General features: G+C 39.6%; 1 protein-coding gene across 1 annotated transcript in view; it reads right to left on the reverse strand.

Annotated features, from left to right (window-relative positions):
• The window catches only part of LOC129644287 (antigen WC1.1-like), a 61642-nt gene that overhangs the window by 14735 nt on the left and 25461 nt on the right, over window positions 1-21446 (reverse strand). The window contains exons 3-8 of the mRNA XM_055569860.1: window positions 19888-20196; window positions 19480-19797; window positions 11654-11746; window positions 11243-11557; window positions 9867-10181; window positions 2216-2530 (exon numbers count right to left, since the gene is read on the reverse strand). Of these exons, the coding sequence (XP_055425835.1) occupies window positions 2216-2530; window positions 9867-10181; window positions 11243-11557; window positions 11654-11746; window positions 19480-19797; window positions 19888-20196 (1665 nt within the window). The remainder of the gene's footprint in view (window positions 1-2215; window positions 2531-9866; window positions 10182-11242; window positions 11558-11653; window positions 11747-19479; window positions 19798-19887; window positions 20197-21446) is intronic.

Below are 21446 nucleotides of genomic sequence, written 5' to 3' on the forward strand. Positions count from 1 at the left end.
TCTTTACCAGCTGAGCTACAAGGGAAGCCCAAGAATACTGGAATGGATAGCCTATCCCTTCTCCAGTGGATCTTCCCAATCCAGGGGTCTAATTGGGGTCTCCTGCCCTGGAGGTGGATTTTTTGCCAACTGAGCTATGAGGGAAGCTCAGAGAGTGAATACGCCATACATAATTTAGAAATTTTCAAATTGCAAAAGTCTCAATATGGATGAAAGATAGAATATATGGGGTAAATATTTGTCCAACAAGTTTTTGACACATTTTATCCCCTGTGCTCCTCCCATCAACCACTTCACCCTGCCACCTTTCCCATTTCTCCCACTGCAGACAAGAGAAAACTATCTTAAGAACCACAAATGGGTAGAAAGGAAATTCTGAATGGGAAGAACTTCTGTAGGAGCGGAGTGAGGTAGGGTGTGTGGTAGGTTAAATGGGGAGTGGATGGGGTATGAAACTGAGGGAGAGGCCAAAGGAAAAAACTCATGATCATGGTTTGAGCTTCAGGGACCATATTTTGGGCAGAGGAAGGTAATCCAAATAATAAAGAAACCCACAACATAAAACACTTTCTTTAACACACTTGTCTGGTTTTGAAGTATGCTCATGATAATTTATGTACATGGTGAAATTCTATCCGGTAAAGGATTCTGATTATATAAATATGTGAACTTTGATGGTTCAGAAAGAATATTCTAACAAAATAAAAATCTACTGCAGAAAACAGAAAAGACCTAAAAGAAATTAAAGACTTGAAGGATCAGCTTGACCACTTATACAAGAGTGAATGGTGAGAGAGAAGATGGTCTGCTTGCCTTTTATTTATTTATCACTTTCATTTCCCCAGAGAGACACGGGTTAGAACTCCTACTCTGGTCTGGTTGGGAGTTCACTCATAGGCAACACATTCTAATTAAAGCATTTTCAGTCAACACTTTTTAGTTGCTATATTAACCCCATAAGATTACAGATTAGGCAGAACACGAAAGAAATATTTGTTATATGCTGTTTTATGTACCCTGATACATGTTAAATGCTCGAATATACACCGAATAATCAATAAAGTCTTATACACATAAGGATAGACTCTTCTGAGACAAATTATGACTTCTTTTTTGTTTTTATTTGATTTTAAAATTTATGTGGAAGACTATGTGTGTGAAAACTGTGAGAAAGTTTGTGGAATAGAAGGCTGATGTCAGTGGATAAGGATACTAAATATAATAAAAATATATCCTTCTCTGGTCTCTTGCTGTACAGACGTCCTGCATCCTTAGGCACACACAGCATCCTCCCACCACTCCTGGACCATCAGTGCTGCTCAGAACACCCCACATGTGCCTTTTTCAGTTCCTATTACAGTCCCTCTCCCTCCCAGCTGCCATAACTCTCTTCTACCTTCTTCAAAAATTACATCTGTCCCATTACTCCTATTCATATCAAATAAACCCCCAAATTCTATTTTCTTAAATCATTGAAGTCATCAGGTATAAACTATATAATTTCTTACCATAAAACACAGAAATTGTATTGCTTCCACTTTTGACTTGTCAGTGTATGGCTAAGTGTTCTTCCAAAGTTTTGTCCTATACAGATGTCTTAAAAGAAAAAATGGGCAGACAATCTCTGATAGTAACAATCAAAGGAGAACCTATGACTCAGAGCACTTCATCCAAAGTCCTCTGGTCTTACCTGCAAAGGCCTATGAATATTTACATCTAAAATTTCAAAATAGACTTGCAATTTGGCACAAATCCATCAATTCCTGTCTGATCTGTTTCGTGACATCCTCTGTGCCTCCACTCCTACTAACCTAGTGTAAAATAATGTCTCACCCTGTACATACAGAAACAACTCCATCCACGAAGCTGTGTCCTCATTCTAGCCCTCCCTTCCCATAGGCTAACTGTGCAAAGGGATTTGTGTGGTGATTTGAAAATGTCTCATGTGATTGATCTTCATCTTCATTATGAAGATCAATATTCATTGGAATAGTTTAATCTACTATGTCAGGTAAGATCACTGGAGAAGAAATAGCAGAGACTTACAGCAGAAAAGTATATGGAGCACATCACCCACAGAAGCTTTGTGCATTCAAGGAGGATGTGTCTGTCTCAGTCCTTTCTAGCCCATCTATATCCTATTGCCCCAGTGATCAGACACCAGCTTCCATGGCACTTTTCATTCTGCCATCACAGGGCAATACATTGACCATACCTGAGCAGACGACTCCTGCATCGTTCTCATGACTGCAGTTGTGCACTCCCCAGCCCTGGGAAGGGCACTTCCACACGTGGGATTCCTTTCCTCTGCAGTCCAATGTGTTCAGCAAGATGCGCCCTGATCCTGCCCCAAAATGAGCAGACCCCATGGCATTGAGGGCATCTCCACAGCCCAGCTGCCTGCACACCACGCGGGCATCGTCCAAGTCCCAGCCGTTATCACAGATGGTGCCCCAGGAGCCCTGGTCAAGGATCTCCACTCTCCCGGCGCAGGGACCTCTTCCGTCCACCAGGCGGAGCTGTCTGCTGTCTGAGGAGAGAGAAATGGGACAACCGGGCATTGACAAGGGGGATAAGGGTCTTCTGTCCTGTGGGACCTTCACCTGAGCAGTAGAGGGCGCTCTCCTCTGAGGCTTCAGAGTCCCCTGGTTCTGACAGGGAGTCGTTGCACTGGGGCAGCACCTGAGTCTGGTTTCTTACAGCAGTGATAAGAGAATAATAACATTGAAAATGGGCAAAAACAGGAAATATTACACTACTGAGTAGGGTGAGACAGAAGTGTTAACCTCTGATTGGTAGAGTTCTGCACAGCATCTGAGAAAGATTTACCAGAAATGTTAGTCTCTCTACCCGGAGCAGTTGAATGAGTTTAGAGTCACAGGAATGGGCTGGCTGCTGGATGGATTCCTTATAAACCACACACGTGTTGGTGCCCTTGACCTTAGAGTTAAAGGGATTAGATGAAAGGAAATGGAGTCAGGAACCGGCCTCATCAGAAGCCTCAGGTAGCAGCCATGAATCCTCTATCGTTAGAATCATTCTCCTTGGTACAGTCATGCAGAATTGAAAAACAAAATGGACTCCAGTATTCTTGCCTGGAGAATCCCATGGACAGAGGAGACTGGCTGGCTACAGTCCTTAGCAAAGAGTTTTGACTTAGCAAGCCCACACACATGTGAATACTATAAGAAAGCTGCAGTAGCTAAAGCAAGGTCACAGAAAGGAGATTTTAAGGGAAGATGTGCTAATTTAAAGAGGATATTTTCATGATTATACAGTGGTACGCCCTTAATAAAGATATTACAGATATCAGAATCCAGAGAAGATATCGAAACATAGCTTTGAAATACAGAATAATACTTGACAGAATGAAAAGAAGAAATAGACAAAATAACAATCAACCTGGGGGAACTTTAACAAAACTTTTTCAATACCATGCAGACCAGGCATACAAAAAAGAAGGAAGACTATAGTAGATATAAAACACCACAATCAACACATTTAGCTAAATAACATATAAAGAGCAATGCACCCAATAATGAAAGAATTCACATTATTGTAAATGCACTAGGAACATTTATCTAAAATGACCGTATGGTAGGACAAAAACCTTCAGATAATTGAATTTATACAGAGTATTTACTCTGACCACAGTGTAATTCAATTAAGAATTAATAAGAAAATACAGTTAGCCATCCTTATTTGGAGAAATTAAGCAACATCCTTCCAAAACAGTACCCGGGCCTGGGGATAAATTTAAACATTAGAAAATATTGTGAAATAGTGATAGCAAAGATATGATATAACTAAATTCTTCTAATGCAACTAAAGTAGTGCTTAAGGGAAATTTATACCTTAGATTTAGAAAAGAAGAAAGGCTGAAAATGAAAAAACATGTAAGCTTCTATTTAAGAAACCAGGAGAAGAGAAAATAAAGCCTAAAGGATACGGAAGTTGGGATTAACAAAGAAAAGAACAAAAATTAATTTTAAAAAAGAAGGTAAGCATGGTGGTAGTGACGGTGGTTTAGCCCCTAAGTCAAGTCCTACTCCTGCGACTCCATGGGCTGTGGCCACCAGGCTCCTCTGTCCATGGGATTTTAGGCAAGAATATTGGAGTGGGTTGCTGTTTCCTTCTCCACAGGATCTTCCTAACCCAGAGATTGAACCTGCGTCTCCTGCATTGTAGGTGGTCTCCTGCATTGCAAGCGGATTCTTTACTGCTGAGCCACCAGGGAAGCCCAAGGTAAGCATGATAGAGAAAACAGAGGAAAACCTTTCAAACATGGTTCCTTGAAAATTGATAACCACCCGGCAGTACTAAACAAGAACAAAGAGAAAATGAACTTAACAATACCAAGAATGAAGAAACATCACTATAAATCATACAAATTTTTTGGTCATAGTTTTATTGAGATTAAATTTACATATCTAATGTGGATGAATACTCAGAAGATTTTCAATTTCTCCACAACCTTGCCAACACTTATTTTTTTTTTTAATCATAGCCATTTTGAGAGGTGTGAGATGATATCTTTTATGGTTTTGATTTACATTTCTCTGATGACTAATAATATTGAACATATTTTCCTATACCTATCGGCTATTTCTATATCTTCTTTGGAGAAATGTCCATTCAAGTCTCTGTTAATTTTTTAATTGGGTTATTATGGTTTTTTTCTTGTTTTGCCCTTGAGTTGTAGGATTTCCTTATATATTTTGCAAATTGTCTATTTTTGCCTGTTCTTTTGGTGTCATATCCATGAAATCATGAAATAATGTATATTTATTTGGTGAGGAAATAAATTATTAGGTATCTAAAATGTAATTTGTATCCGTTGATGATATTACAATATCACACACAGTAAAATAAATTCAGATTCAGTAAAGTTATAAATATTCTTTACTAAAATTATAAAGTTATTTGAAGAAAATGAAATGATTAAAAGCTATTTTGAGATGAAGAATGGCATCTGAAACACTGCATTAAAGGCGGAATTCTTAAAGTAAAACATAGTATATTTGATCATATAACCACACCACATACACAACCCTAAAGACATATGCAAAAAATGGGGTAAATACTTTCAGTAGTATTTAAGAAAAGCAGTAAGTGGTGTTAATTTGTAGAGAGTTCCTATAAATAAATGAAATTTTAAACATTATAGAGAAAAAATATAAACGATGATGGAAGATATCGTAAAGATATCTGAAATACCTTTGAGTATTTACTTGTTTATCATGTCCACATTCCACGACAAATACACACACATATATACCCCTGAATGAAGGTTCCACTAGAGGAAGGAACTTGCATATCTTATTAACCCTGTGTTTCTGCTATTAGGATGGTGATTGCACATTCACCGTTCAACAAGAATGCATGGAGAAGCTTTTCTAAATACCATGATGGGGCTTGATAAATATTTATTGAATGAATACGTAGATGAATAAAATTCAGTGAAATAGAATTTCTTTAAATTCGTGGTAATCAGCAAAATAGTAAAGCAAATATAAATGAATGGTAAAGTTTTCTGCTAATAAATGGTGCATATAAAAAATGATTAGTGCATAAGCACAGAATTAATTGATATTCAAATTTCCACTTATGTGATTTTTTTAAAGTTTTTCTTAAATTTATTTTTGGCTGTACTGGGTCTTGGTGCTGCACGTGGGCTTTCTCTAGTTGTGGTGCACAGGCTTAGTTTTCCCATGGCATATGAAATCTTCCTGGTGTGTGCGCATGTGTGTGCTGTTTCTTCAGTCATGTCCAACTCTTGTGACCCAGTGGACTGTAGCCTGCCAGGCTCACCTGTTCATGGGATTCTCCAGGCATGAATACTGGAGTGAGTTCCCATGCCCTCCTCCAGAGAATCTTCCAGACCCAGGGATCAAACCTGCATCTCTTATATCTTCTGCACTGGCAGGCAGGTTCTTTACTACTTCTTAGATGGGAGATCAGATTCATGTCCTCTGCATTGACAGGTGGATTTTTAACCACTGGACCACCAGGGAAGGCCCACTTATGCAATTTTCAATGGACAATTATTAAATGAATTCTAAGCTACTGTTATGTGTTATTCAGTATGACATTGGTCAAGCAAAGATTGCTGTAAAGAGAGAAAACTCTTTAAAAAGGGAATATATAGAAAAAGTCAGAAAAAAAAAACACAAATAGCTACCTAGTAAGGCAGAAATGTGTGCAGTAGACGCAAATAAATTTTCTAAGAAAGATTTGTATTTAGAGGAAGCAAAATTAACCAAAAAAAGATACAAAAGAATTGTAAGTGAAAGAAATACACATAAGTTCAAAAAACACAAGAAAATGGAAGTGTAAATGGTTCTTGTCATAAAATATGAGAACTTGTGTACTATCTCCACATCATCCTACCAAACTTTCTACCCACTTCAAGCAGAGAACCTCTGAAAAAATGATGGCAGGGCCTCTGTGTGTGATTGCTCACTTTCAGGGTCAGAGACATCACCACAACCCATTTTATGGTGCTTTATTGTCAAAAAAGTATAATAAATAAAAGTCCAATAGTTTAACACTACTTTGGCCTTTGAATGAAAAGACAAAGAAATTAAGAAACAGAGGCAAGGAAAGGGACAAATCTCTGCTTTTGAAATATCTATCTCATTTACTTTAATCTATCTTATTCTCTCATTTGTAGATTTCAGGCAATGCCCAACACCTGAATGGGGTGTGTGTGGAAGGTGGGGGATAAGAGAGAGAGAAATGTTGAAGGAAGTAAGGTGCTACGGTTTGACTATTTGTCACCCCACCAACATTTTTTTTAATTCCAATTTCCAGTGTAATGGTATGAAGCGGTGGAGCCTTCTCAAACTCCTCCAAAAAGGATGAAAGGAACACTTCCAAAGCCATTTTATGAGGCTGAGATTATCCTGATATCAAAACCAGATAAGGACACCACAAGAAAAGAAAATACTGGCTAATATCCCAAATAAATATAGATGCAAAATCTTCAACAAAATATTAGAAAACCAAATTCAACAATGCATGAAGAGAATACTGGACAACCCACTCCAGTATTCTTGCCTGGGAAATCTAAGACAGAGGAGCCTAGAGAGCTATAGTCCATTGGACCACAAAGTATCAGGCATAACTTAGTGACTAACCAACAACAATAATAACAACACCAAGATCAACAGAGATTTGTTCCAAGGATTCAAGGATGGTTCAATATTCACAAGTTAATCAATGTGATACACCAAATAAGATAAAGGCAAAAATCATACCCTTTCAACAGATGAAGAACAGATATGTGACAAAGTTCAACAGCCGTTTATGATACAAAAGATCTTTACAAAGTAGATATAAAGGGATTATACCTCAACAAAATAAATATCATGACAAACCCTCAGCAAACATCCTACTCAACTGTAAAAAGCTGAAAGCTTTTCTTCTGAGATCAAACACAAGGCAAAAATGCCTACTCTCATCACTTTTATTCAACATAGTTTTGGTAGTTCTAGTCAGAATCATCAAGCAAGGAAAAGGAAATAAGAACACCCAAATCTGAAAGGAAGAGTCAAAACTGAGACACTATTGAAAACTTTAAGACATTGTGAAAGATATTAAAGAAGGCACAAATAAATTGAAAGATATTCTGTGCTCATGGATTGGAAGACCTAATATTGTTAAAATGATCACACTACATAAAGCAACCTACAGATTCACTACAATCCTTATCCAAATTTTTCAATGAAAATTTTCACAAATATGGAACAAAGAGTTCTGAAATTTGTGTGGAACCACAAAAGAGAGTGAATAGCCAAAGAAATCTTGAGAAAGAATGACAGAAGGATCGTGCTTCTTGATTTCAAACTATATTACAAAGCTGTATTAATCAGCAGTATGGTATTGCAATAAAAATGGACACAAAAATCACTGGAGAAGAATAGAGATCCCAGAAATAAACCCAAATATATGTGGTCAATTAATTTATGACAAAAAAGTAGAGATTATAGCATCAGGAAAGGACTGTCTCTTCAAAAATGGTGTTGTGAAAGCTGGATGGTTACATGCAAAAGAATGAAACTGAAAAACTCTTACACCATTCACAAAAATTAACTCAAAATGGATTAAAGACTTGATCATAAGTCCTGAAGCCATAAAAATCCTAGAAGAGGGGCTTCCCTTGTGGCTGTGGTAAAGAATCCACCCACCAATGCAAGAGATTCAAGTGTGATCCTTGATCCAGGAAGATCCCAGATGCCACGGAGCAACTCAGCCCATTCGCCAGAACTGTTGAGCCTGTGCTTTAGAGCCCAGGAATGGCAACTGTCGAGCCCACGTGCCACAACTACTGAAGCTCGGTGCCCTCCAGCCTGTTCTCCTCAACAAAACAAGCCCCTGCAATAAGAAGCCTGTGCAATGCAATGAAGAGTAGCCCCTGCTCACTGCAATTAGAGAAAAGCCCATGCAGCAACAAAGACCCAGCACAGCCAAAAATAAATAAATTTTAAAAATTATTTTAAAAATCCTAGAATAAAAATTAGGATGAAAAGGTCCTGACATCAATCATCATGAGGATATTTTGGGTTTGATGCCAAAAGCAAAAGCAACAAGAGCAAAAATAAGCATTGAAACTACAGAAAACTAAAAAACTTCTGCACAACAAAGGAAAAAGGTCAACAAAATTAAAAGGTAATTTATGGAGTTGGAGAAAATATTTGCAAATTACATTTCTGACAAGGGTTAATATCCAAAATACTTAACGAATTCATACATCTCAATAGCAAAAGCAAACCAACAAACAATCATTAAAAAACGGGCAGAAGACCTGAATAGACATTTTTTTTTTTCAAAGGTACATGAAAAGGCGCACAAGGTTATGTCATCAGAAAAATGCAAATCAAACTATAATGGGGTAACATCTCACATCTGTTAGAATGGCTTTTATCCAAAAGACAAGAAATAACAGGAGCTGGTGAAAACGCGGAGAGAAGGCAAACCTTATGCCCAGCTGGGCGGGGCGGGGAGGGGGGAATGTGAGTTGATGCAACCCCTATGGAGAACAGTATTGAGGTTCTCCAAAAATTAAAAATAAAACCGTCATATGGCTCATCAATTTCACTTCTGGGTATTTATCTGAAGGAAACAAAATACCAACTTGAAAAAACTGTGCAACCAAATGTTCATTGCAGCATTATTTACAATAGCCAAACAACGTAAGTCTTCTCTGATGGATAAATGGTGATATGTACGTATGTCCAGCCAACAAAAAGAAGAAAATCCTGCCATGTGTAGCAACATGGATGAACCTTGAGGGCATTATGCTAAGTGAAATAAATACCATATCATCTAATTTATATGTGGAATATTAAATCAAATACCAAAAAAAGAGGGGGTTCAGAGATGCAGAGAACAGTTCGGTGGTGGCAAAAGGTGGATTGATGTGGGCAAAACAAGTGGAGGTAGTCAAAAGGTACAAACTTGCCGTTCTAAAGTGAATTCCATGAAGATGTAATGTCCAGCATGGTGACTACAATGAATCTGTATTATATACTTGAAAGTTGGTAAGAAAAATTCTCCTCACAATCAAAAAATTGTAATGATACATGGTGATGGATATTACTAGACTTACTGTGGTGATCATTTACCAACATACAGAAATATATAAGCTTTACATTTAACACCTGAAACTAATACAGTATTATGTGAATTATAGCCAAATTAAAAGTCTAAATAACAAGGTTGAAATGTGGATTAAATTAGCTCCATCCTAACATCATTTTGTGGACCCAACTTAAACTCATCACTTAGACATTTTAAAATATAAAATCTCACTACTGACATCCTACAGGATTGGGACAGACACACAGAAACATACATCAAGTCACCTGCACATGAGATATAGGCTTCCTCCTTGGGAGAGCAGGAAGTGTAATTCCAAGGGTCAGAAGGACACTGCCAGAGAGAGGTGTCAGTTTTCTGACACCGGATTCCATCCACCCACTGGGGTCTAGAACCTTCCCTGAGACCAACAGAAGAGTTGAGGGTTCCACTCTCCCCACAGCCAAGCTGTCTGCAGATCACGGACACAGTGATGTCTTCCATGGGGCTGCGGCAGACACTGCCCCAGGTCCCATTGTAGAAAACTTCCAGCCACCCAGCACACTGCTGGTCCTCGCTCACCATCCTGAGGGCCAGGAACTCTAAGGTTGAAAGGGGAGGAGACAAGACACAGTGAGCATTCCACTCAGTGCTCTGGGTTTTCCTCTTTCCCAGAAATCGTGAACACTCACCCCTGACCCAGCTGAGGAGATACCCACTAGGTGACAAGACTGAAATCTGTCTCCCTTTTACTTGACTTTGTCCATTAATGTCTGTCTTTCTATTTCTACCACAATGATGTAGTGAATACGAACAGAGAGAAAGACCAACATAGGCACCTGCAGGGAAGGGCCCTGAGCCTTGTTTCCTGATAACACCTGTAAAAGACCATGTGAAAGGGATGTGGGTAGTGGAGAAACAGGCAGAACAGTGAACCCACAAATGTCTATGTTCCAGTCTTTCAATCCTGTGAATGTTGCCTTATATTTCAAAAGGGATTTTACAGACATTATTAAGACAAGAAACTTAAGAGCTGGGGATGGTGAAACTAACCTGCAACATTATGAATTAACCATATAAACCCAATCTAATTATCCCTAAAATTGGAATACTCTTCCTGGGTGTGGTTAGAGGAAGATGAGACACTGAAGAATGGCCAGGGGAGGGAATGTTGTCTGAAGAAGAAGATGGGCTCCAATCCAAGGAATGAGGCCACATAGGAAGCAGAAAAGACTGGCAAAGGAGTTCTCCCCAGGGCCTCCAGGAAGAACGCAGCCCTGTGGACACTGGGGTGTTGGTCTGGTCAGATCCCTTGTCAGACTCCTAGTGTACAGAACTGAACAGAGTAAATCTGTGCTTTCATTCCAACGTCAACAGGATCACCAGACTGTACTACCACAGGGAACTGAAGGAGAGCCCTGCTTTCATGTGGAAACTGTAAGAAATGGCTCTACCAGGAAACATTGCTGAGAACAAAGGACCAGACTCTCAGCTGCTGCAGAAGGAAGTGAAAGCACTTAGTCCTCACGTCTGCTGGAAACACAGGCTCCATGGGAGGAAGCCTTCTTCTCTGGTCCTTTCCGCATCTCTCTCTCAGGGCTCAGACCCCCATCTTCCAGTGCCCCACCCCTCCCCCAAACTGTGGACAGTGTGCAGCCCAGACCTGAGCAGATGACCCCCGCATCCTGCTTGTGTCTGCAGTCGTGCTGCCCCCAGCCCCGGGAAGGGCACCTCCACACATGGGACTCCTTTCCTCTGCAGTTCAGGTCATCCAGCCAGATGGGTCCTGATCCTGCCCCGAAGTGAGCAGACCTCGTGGCATTGAGGGCTTCTCCACAGCCCAGCTGCCTGCACACCACGTGAGCATCATCCAGGTCCCAGCCATCATCACAGATGGTGCCCCAGGAGCCCTGGTCAAGGATCTCCACTCTCCCGGCACAGTGACCGCCCCCGTCTACCAGGCGGAGCTGTCTGCTGTCTGAGGAGAGAGAAATGGGACAATGGGGTGGTGACCCGGCGGGTGGACAGGGTGGCGGGCGGCAGACAAGCGCCTTCTGTCGTGTAGGACCCTCACCTGAGCAGTAGGGGGCGCTGTTCTCTGAGGCTGCAGAGCCTGTTGGTTCAGAGAGGGAGTCGCTGCACTGGGGTAGCACCTGGGTCTGGTTTCCTGCAGAAATAGCAATGATCAAAGGGACATGAGTTAAAGCAAACTCCGGGAGATAGTGAAGGATAGAGAAGCCTGGCGTGCTGCACTCCAGGGGATCGAAAAGAATTAGACACGACTGAGTGTTCTTGCCTGGAGAATCCCAGGGACGGGGGAGCCTGGTGGGCTGCCGTCTATGGGTTCACACAGAGTCAGACACGACTGAAGCGACTTAGCAGCAGCAGCAGCAGAGCGACTGAACAGCAGCACATAATCTTTGCCGTTACATGTCACTGAGAAGTGAGGTCTGTGCCTCCTTCCCTTAAAGTTCTGCTGACCTTCGTGAATTTCTAGTAAATAATGCTGCTGCTGCTAAGTCGCTTCAGTCGTGTCTGACTCTGTAGTAATAGAAAGGAGTTCTCCAAGCTAGGCTTCAGCAATACGTGAACCGTGAAGTTCCTGATGTTCAAGCTGCTTTTAGAAAAGGCAGAGGAACCACATATCAAATTGCCAACATCCTCTGGGTCATCGAAAAAGCAAGAGAGTTCCAAAAAAACATCTATTTCTGTTTTATTGACTATGCCAAAGCCTTTGACTGTGTGGATCACAATAAACTGTGGAAAATTCTGAAAGAGATGGGAATACCAGACCACCTGACCTGCCTCTTGAGAAACCAATATGCAGGTCAGGAAGCAACAGTTAGAACTGGACATGGAACAACAGACGGGTTCCAAATAGGAAAAGGAGTACGTCAAGGTTGTATATTGTCACCCTGCTTATTTAACTTGTATTCAGAGTACATCACAAGAAACGCTGGGCTGGAAGAAGCACAAGCTGAAATCAAGATTGCTGGGAGAAATATCAATAACCTCAGATATGCAGATGACACCACCCTTACGGCAGAGAGTGAAAAGGAACTAAAAAGCCTCTTGATGAAAGTGAAAGAGGAGAGTGAAAAAGTTGGCTTAAAGCTCAACATTCAGAAAACAAATATCATGGCATCCGGTCCCATCACTTCATGGGAAATAGATGGGGAAATACTGGAAACAGTGTCAGACTTTATTTTGGGGGGCTCCAAAATCACTGCAGATGGTGATTTCAGCCATGAAATTAAAAGACGCTTACTCCTTGGAAGGAAAGTTATGACCAACCTAGATAGCATATTGAAAAGCAGAGACATTACTTTGCCAACAAAGGTCCATCTAGTCAAGGCTATGGTTTTTCCAGTGGTCATGTATGGATGTGGAGTTGGACTGTGAAGAAAGCTGAGTGCCAAAGAATTGATACTTTTGAACTGTGGTGTTGGAGAAAACTCTTGAGAGTCCCTTGGACTGCAAGGAGACCCAACCAGTCCATTCTGAAGGAGATCAGCCCTGGGATTTCTTTGGAAGGAATAATGCTAAAGCTGAAACTCCAGTACTTTGGCCACCTCATGGGAAGAGTTGACTCATTGGAAAAGACTCTGATGCTGGGAAGGATTGGGGGCAGGATGAGAAGGGGACGACAGAGGATGAGATGGCTGGATGGCATCACTGACTCGATGGACATGAGTCTGAGTGAACTCCAGGTGTTGGTGATGGACAGGGAGGCGTGGCATGCTGTGATTCATGGGGTCGCAAAGAGTCAGACATGACTGAGCGACTGAACTGAACGGAACTGAACGTAAATTTGCTTGACTCTCAGCACTAGGTCTGAAAACTTTTGCAACCTCCTATGAAATCACTGAGGACTTTTGCTTTAGGGCAAGTCTGTCCTGTTGAGACTCTTGTCCTGCGGAGACTGTCATATGCAGGTCTCTGGTCACTCAGTTCAACCCAGCTGACCTTCCAGTTGCCAGGCTTGTCCTCATGAACCATCCTGGATCCCCAGCCCAGTTGTGTCCTCAGATGATGTCAGCCCCAGCTGATACTGGGCTGCAACCTGATAAGACTCCAAGACAATACAAATCAGAACACTTTCCAAATTCCTTCCCAAACTCCAGGAAATCATGAGCAAAAGTAAAAAGGGGTTTTAAGATGCTAAGTTTTGTGGGAAATTTGGTTATGCAGCCATAGTAACCAAACACTTATAATTACCATACTACTAACTATTTACTGAAGACAAATGAAGTATTTGTTGTCAGAAGAAAAGTATATGCATTTTATATGCATATATTTGTATATGCAAATTTGTATATGCATATATACCAAGGAATGAGGCCACATACAAATACAAATGGCCACATACAAATGAGGCCACTATACAAATCATATAAATTTGTATATGCATATGCATAGCATCTTTATCCATAATGGCCCAAATTTGGGATACCACCTAAAACATGTGACATTGCTTTTAGAACAAAGTAACAGGCAGAAGCTAGAAGGAGTGGAGGAGGTTATTAGCAGAAGCCTGATGGGCTTGGGCAATGCTGTCAATGAGGATTGAAAGGAAGTGAAGAAATACAATTGGGGCTGAAGGAAAAATATATGGTGATATTTATGCAAAATAAAATGGTTGCCATAAGTGACTAGATTTTGAAGTACTTTGTTACCAGGCAACAGTAACCAGAAACACCTTTCTTCAGTCTCAGTAACTATAGAGCAAAACAAGCAAAGCCAGTCACTAAATATTTAGAACATTTGAGTGGGGTGATTTAACAAACATACCTCTCAAAACTAGAGAATACACCTTATTCCAAGCACTTACAGGTCATTTTCCAAGGCTGATCATATATTATACAAAAAGTGAGATCCAAAAAATTTTCAAAGGGTAAAATAATTAAAAATATGTTTTTTTATTAAAGTAGACTTAAGCTAAAAACAAAAGACAAATAGTAAAATCTTCCGTTGTTTGTTTAGTAGCTAAGTCATGTCTGACTCTTTTACAGCCTCCAGGGCTGTAGCTCATCAGTCTCCTCTATCCATGGGATTTCCCAGGCAAGAATACTGGAGTGGGTTGCCATTTCCGTCTCCAAAAACCTTCTGTAGTGAGGTATAATTTTCATGCATTAAAATACACATATTTTGAGTATGTTTTCATAAGTTTTGACAGTTGCATGTGCCAGCATAACCGTTACCACAGTTAAAATTCAGAATATATAGCATTATTCACAAAGTTCCTATATGCCTCTTGCAACCAATAAAAGCCCCACAACCAGGGGCTCTTGCCTGCCAGAATCAGGCAGATACTGATCTGTCTTTTATCATAAATAGATTAGTTGTGTTTTTTGAGAATTTAATAAAATCACAGAGTATGTAATCCCTTTTAGATGGTTTCTTTCACTTAGCATACTTTGAGATTTTCTGTGTAGTTGGATTTATGAGTAGCTTTTTCTTTCTATTGTTAAAGTCTTACATTGTATGAATATGCCAAAGAAAGTTTTCCTTTCTTTCATTAAAGAAAATTAGAGTGGCTTATACTTTTTTACTCTTTTAAATAAACATGTCTGATTTTTCTGCCTAAATTTTTTGTGGATATCTTTTCATCCCTCTTGGGTAACAGAAATTTTGGGTGACATAGAGTTGCTAAGAATTGTTTTCTGTTATGTTATCATCAGCAATGTATAAAGGTTCTTGTGGATCAATAACCTTCCCCAAACTTGGAATTGTCAGTCTCCTTAATTGTAGCCAGTCTAATTTGTGAATTTATATCTCATATTTTAATTTGAATTTCTTTAATAACTAATGATATTTGGTATCTTTTCATTTACTTATTGGCCATTCGTATATCATCTTTGGGAAAATGTCTTTCTTAATATTTTGCCCATGCTTAAACTGGATAGTTCTTTTCTTATTTTTCTGTTATAAATTTTTCACTTATTCTTGTTACAAATCCTTTATTAGATATATGTATTGCAATTAATTTCCCCCTATCAGTTGAATGCCTTTTCATTTTCTTATTTTTTTTCCAAAAAGAAAAAAGTATTAATTTTAATGAAAATCACATCTCATTATTTTTTTTGAGATGAAAACAGGTTTTTTAATATTGGAACCCCCCAACAGCCACTGGAACCTAAGTGCTCCTTAATTTTTATCCTTGTATTTGTGAGTATCACAGACAACAACAAAAACAGGTTGGCACCAGTTTCTTCTGTTAGTGCCCTGTGTCTTCAGGGAGGCAGTCGCCCCTCCTGGGAGAGGAAAAGGCTCCTTTTGGAGGAACACAGGGCCCTCCCTGGCTGTCCTCATCACCAACATCCTCAGAACTCACAGATATTAATGGACAGCACTTCCTGAGGTTTCCAGGACTTTAATTTTCCCTGCTTTATCCCCACCACCCCTGACTTTCTATTTTTTTTTTTTTTCCTTTTTTAAAAATAATCAAATTGGCAGAAAACTGGCCGGGGCTGGTGGCCACTGGGCAAGGGGGGATCCACTGAAAAATCCCCCAAATTCACACTGAGGTTTCAGGTCATGGTTGCTGAGGTGGGGCCAGTCCATTGGGGTAGCTCAAATTAATGGTTATTCCCATATAAAATTTAATTATAAAACTGGTAGAAGAAAGTGTAAGAAAAATTATTATGATTGTGGACTGGGCAAACATTTCCTAAGTTAGATAAGACATATCTTAGGAAATGTTTGCCCAGTCCACCAATCAATAATTTTTCTTACATTTTCTTCTACCAGTTTTATAATTAAATTTTATATGGGAATAACCATTTATTTGAGCTACCCTGATGAACTGGGGTTTTCCTTCAGGGTGAGGATGGGGTAATGGCGCTTATGATGTGAAATAAGGATCACAGTTCATTTTGCCCCCCATGCAGATATTCAATTAGCAGATCATTTTTTGAAGAGAATGTGTTTTCCCCTTTGAAATATCTCTATGCTTTTGTAGAATTTCAACACATACATGGGTTTGGGTCTGTTACTAAACTTTATTGTGCTCTGTTGATCTGTTTAGCTATTCTTATTCAATGGCCATGTTGCTGTGGATATGTAGTAGGAAACTTGAAGTTAGCTTACTTCTTTTTGGGCCTTCTTTTTCAAAATTGTTTTGTCCATTCCACTTCTTTCACATTTAAATAAATGTTTAGAATTTGCTTGTAAATTTCTACAAAAATATTGCTTGGCTTTTTATTAGGATTAGATTTAGTTTGTATGTTAAGGGAAGAGAGTTGACAGCCTATTAAGTTTTCTAATCCATGAACATAGTATATGTCTTTATTTTTTTAGATGCTCTGTGACTTTCAATGCAAGCCCTTTAGATATTTTAAGTTTCTTCCTACATATTTAATAGTTTTCATACTATAATAAATGGGATTTTCCCCTAGATTTTTCTAGTATAAAGAAGTACCACTTATATTTATGCTTCACTGGTCACTAGCGAAGACAGTCTGTCCACATGGATGAACTATATGTAAGTCATCAATCTGCAACCCTAAGCAATGTGAAAATGCTGGTCCTGCATCTGACCAGCAGTTTCAAATTTTAAACAGCACACTAAATAATCATTTAGTTATTCCACTTTATTCAATATTTTTTCTCCTACTTTTATTGATTTTTTACAGTTTAACTATAATGTTTCTGAGAAAAGGTCTTTTACATTAGGGTTATAAGGTGACCTATTAGTTTTATCAGCTTGAATTTTCAAGCCCCTCCCCAAGTTAGAAATTATTCATTTAAATACACCTTTTCCCACCCTCTCCCTCTCTTCTCCTAGATATTTTTATGTTAGTGTAGATGCATAAATCACATAGGATATATTCTTCCTTTTTTACTCATTTTTAACCACTGATTCTATCTTTAATTTGATCTACTCTGTTGTAGATGCTCTCAGTTGCAATTTTCCCCATTTCATTTATTAAACTCTTCAGCACCAGAATTTCTGTTTGGTTCTTTTTAGGACTTCTCTTTGTTAAACTTCTCATTTTTTCATCTATTGTTTCCCTGATTTCATTGAATTGCCTTTCTGTCTTTTCTTACAGTTCATTCAGTTTCCTCAAAACAGCTGTGTTGGGTTCTTTATAAGCTAGATTACAAAGATCCATGTCATTGACATGTGTCTTTGTCAGTTTTGAAAAGGTACTATTACTCTTTGGTGATGACTACTTTCTTTAATTCTTCAAGTTTCTTGAAACTTTGCATTGCTGCTTTTGCTTTAGATGTAGCAGACACCACATTAAATCTTTACTGATTACCTTCAGATGGTATATACTGTTCTCTGACCTTGTATAGAGCCACTCTACATTTCTTGCTCTACATTTCTTGCTTCCTCTTATAGAAAATACCTTAAGTTTTTATGTCTTCTTTGGTCCTTAAAACTCAGCAGGTTGCTGAAAACCTCTCTTTTGTTTTGCAGAATGGTGTACTACAGCTGAAGCCTGTGGTTACCTCCCTGCCCACAGACCCTAGTCTGTTTTTGGAGATCACTCCATTTACTCGAGTTTGCTTTCATCTCCATACTTGGAAACACATAAAAGCAGCTGTCAGAAAGGTGGCAGTAAAGATGATTTACTAAAGATTTAGTACCCTCAGGGACCTGGAGTACCTATGGGCCCAGGGAGAGAGATCTTCGGGTGACATTCTCCCAGAGGCTTATGGATGGGCTTCCTGCTGAAGCCCTGAGTGTAGTCACAGGAATTGCATCCCTTTTGCACTTTTTGACCTTCTTAATGATCTTTCATATTTCCTCTCTCGCCTCAGTCATGGAGGTTCAGCCCCAGAACTCTGGGTGCTGCTGGAGAGAAATTGGTTTCCCCAGCAATATCAAGTGGGCACTAGCTCACTGCTTTCCTTTTCACCCATAAGAGAGGGCCCACTGGCTAGTTCAAATTTATGCTGTGTCACCTTGGGGTAAGGAGCAGCACTGGCAAAATCCTTTAATCCTCCCCAATAATTCAAACTTACTTTTTTTTGCCTCCAACAGAGTAATGAAATCTCCCTTCAGGAATCCTGGACTTCTAACAATTTCTATAAGTATTTGACCAAATGAGCACTCACCACATTTCTCCATGTTTTCCCTGACCATGGCCCAGGGGGCTGGGACAGCTTCACTACTCCTGCTGGCTCCAGTCTGTACCAATGTCTACCTGCCTATTACTGGATGCCCAGGTGAGTGACCATCTTCCTGGTTCTTTGATATAAGTTATGGGATCCAACAACTTTCACAGAGGCACTTTTAATCATGGACGTATGGTTAATTAGTTGTTAAGAAGAGAAGCAAATAGGAAGGAAGCAAACCACCATGATGCTGACATCACTCCCTCTTTGCCAAAACTTTTACACAATTAGCTGAGTAGAGAAATTCTTTGAATAGTTCCATTTGAAATGACACAAGGATGAATAGAAAATCTGAATAATTCTGATTTATTAAAAATACTGAATTTTTAGTTAAACCTTTCTACTATAACTTCAAAACAAAACAATTTCAAGTTCAGATGTATTTCAAAATAGTTAATAATGTTGTGTGAAATTGAAATTTCCTGAATTTGAATGAATGTCTTAAGAAATACATACTGAGGTTATCAGGTAAAGGAATCTGATGGGTATAGAAATTCTCACATGGTTCAGTGGGGGAAAATCCCTGACTGAGGTATACCATTTTTGCTTATACATTGTTCACTATGATTATACTTAAATAGCTATGTTTACTTAAACTATGTATTCTCCTTTATGCTTCTTGCCCTGATCTGAAACATGAATGAATAATAACAAAACCTGTATTTCATCATGAAATATCTAACTTTTGAAGTCAATTTTCCCTCCCTCTCTGCTCTTGGAGACATATCACTCCAAGAGCCTCCTGAGTATCAATAGCCCTTCCCTCTCTCTTACCTGAGCAGATCACAGAGGCCGTGTTGCCATGAGAACAGTCGGAACCACCCAGGGCAGTCACAGGGCAACTCCACAGGAAAGACTCAGCCCCCAAACAGTGAAATCGGACTGTTGAGATCTGGTCATCTCTGCCCACCAAGTGTGGTCCTCCGGGGGTGGAGATGGCGACTCCACAGCCGAGCTGACGACAGACAACATTGGCATTGGCCAGACTCCAGTGGGAGGCACAGAGCGCTCTCCATCGTCCAGAAATGTTCATCTCCACCTGCCCCTCACATTGAGAGGAGCCGTTTGTCATGAGCCGGACTTCCGAGTAAGCTGGTAGAAGAAGACAGGATTTCAGCAAAATCTCATGATTTTCTTACCCCAACAAGAGTGCAGGGAGGTTAGTCCTGATCTACATCTCACCTGAACAGGCAACCTGAGCAGCTCCACTGTGGTGACACGTGCCCCCTGGACAGGGCACTCTGGGGCAGACACGGAGCTCAGGCTCCTCCCCCTCACACCTGAACTCCTCAGCCCAGACCTGGCCATCAGACTCTCTGAAGGGCATGTGTTTCAGGACAGACACGGCCTTGCCACATCCCAGCTCTGCACAGATGACCTGGGCAGTGGGGAGTGTGAAATTCCCATCAGACACTGGGATCCAGGCTTTTCCAGAATGTACTTCTACACGCCCTGAGCAGGGTGTATCCCCTCCAAACAGACGCACAGATCCTAAGATAAAAATAATGACAAATACAGTGAGCATTCATTTTCCTTGCTTGCAAATTGAAAACAATATGCCACAGGCAATGGTGTGAAAACTTTCCAGGAGTTGAGCACAAACTGAGAATTTAACAGCTAGTGTCAGAGTTGCATTTTCATGATCAAGTTTCTAAAGAGAAACCCAGAAGCAGGGTCAATTTGGAATGACTGGATCCCAGCAAGGTATACTTTGAGGTTGGTTAGAAATGTGAATTGCTTATCTAAGGTCAAGGAAACTACAGGGACCAAGACAGATAATCTGTAATGGCTGAATACCAGGAACATATATTTTATTTTGGTTGGAGAAGTTTCTCATTTAGGAGCCTGGGATCTACAGAGCCCAAGAAAATAATGCGTAATATGCGGCACTCAAACGTTGAGTATAGAGACATGAAGAGCAGAACCAAACCAGAGCAAAATGGCTATGAGAGTGTTGAGATCTCTCCTTTAGACAAAGTTAGAAAGCTTTTCTGAGACTTTCTGCTACTAGTCTGATCAGATTTTTTCCCCCATGAGCCACTCCTCAAGTGGCTTGGCATACAGAAAATTGTATAGGCTGGATCCATTAGTGCATGCCAACCTGTAGACAGATAATGGCTCAAGAGAAGAAATACTTACATAATAACTAATCCACTTTTAAAGTAACAAATTTTATTTTTCTGATAATTTTTTATGACACAATATTCCAAGAATTTCTTAGATGACCTAAATGGGGAAAAAGATGAGTCTGTTCTGTTAAGTAAGCGCAGAGAGAAAAAGGACAACTTGATTTATAAAGCCCAAAAGTTCATAGGTAGGTAGAAGCAAGACTTTCTATAATTAAATTATCAAAATTCAAGCACAAAGATAATTTTGAAAGCATTAAAAGAAAAGTGACTTGTTACATATAAGGGAGTTTCTGTTATAAAGCAGATTTCTCAGCAGAAACCTTTCTGACCAGAGAGAGCAGGGTAACGTATACAAAGCACTTAGTGAAAAAAATCTGCCAACAATCAACTCTTCATCTAGCAAACTGTCCTTTAAAAATGAAGAGAGATTTTTTTAATTTTAAAAAGCAAAAACTGAGGGGTTTCATCACCACTAATGTTGTCTTGCCTCTCATTAGTAAAGATAAATATGAAGAGAAGTACAGAATACTAATATATTGTAATTTCAGCACGTGATTTTAACCATGTTTTGTAAATCAAAAGTCAAACACAGCAAGAATAACTACAACCACA

The sequence above is a fragment of the Bubalus kerabau genome, chromosome 1, assembly GCF_029407905.1.
Source record: "Bubalus kerabau isolate K-KA32 ecotype Philippines breed swamp buffalo chromosome 1, PCC_UOA_SB_1v2, whole genome shotgun sequence".
Classification (NCBI taxonomy): Eukaryota; Metazoa; Chordata; class Mammalia; order Artiodactyla; family Bovidae; genus Bubalus; species Bubalus kerabau.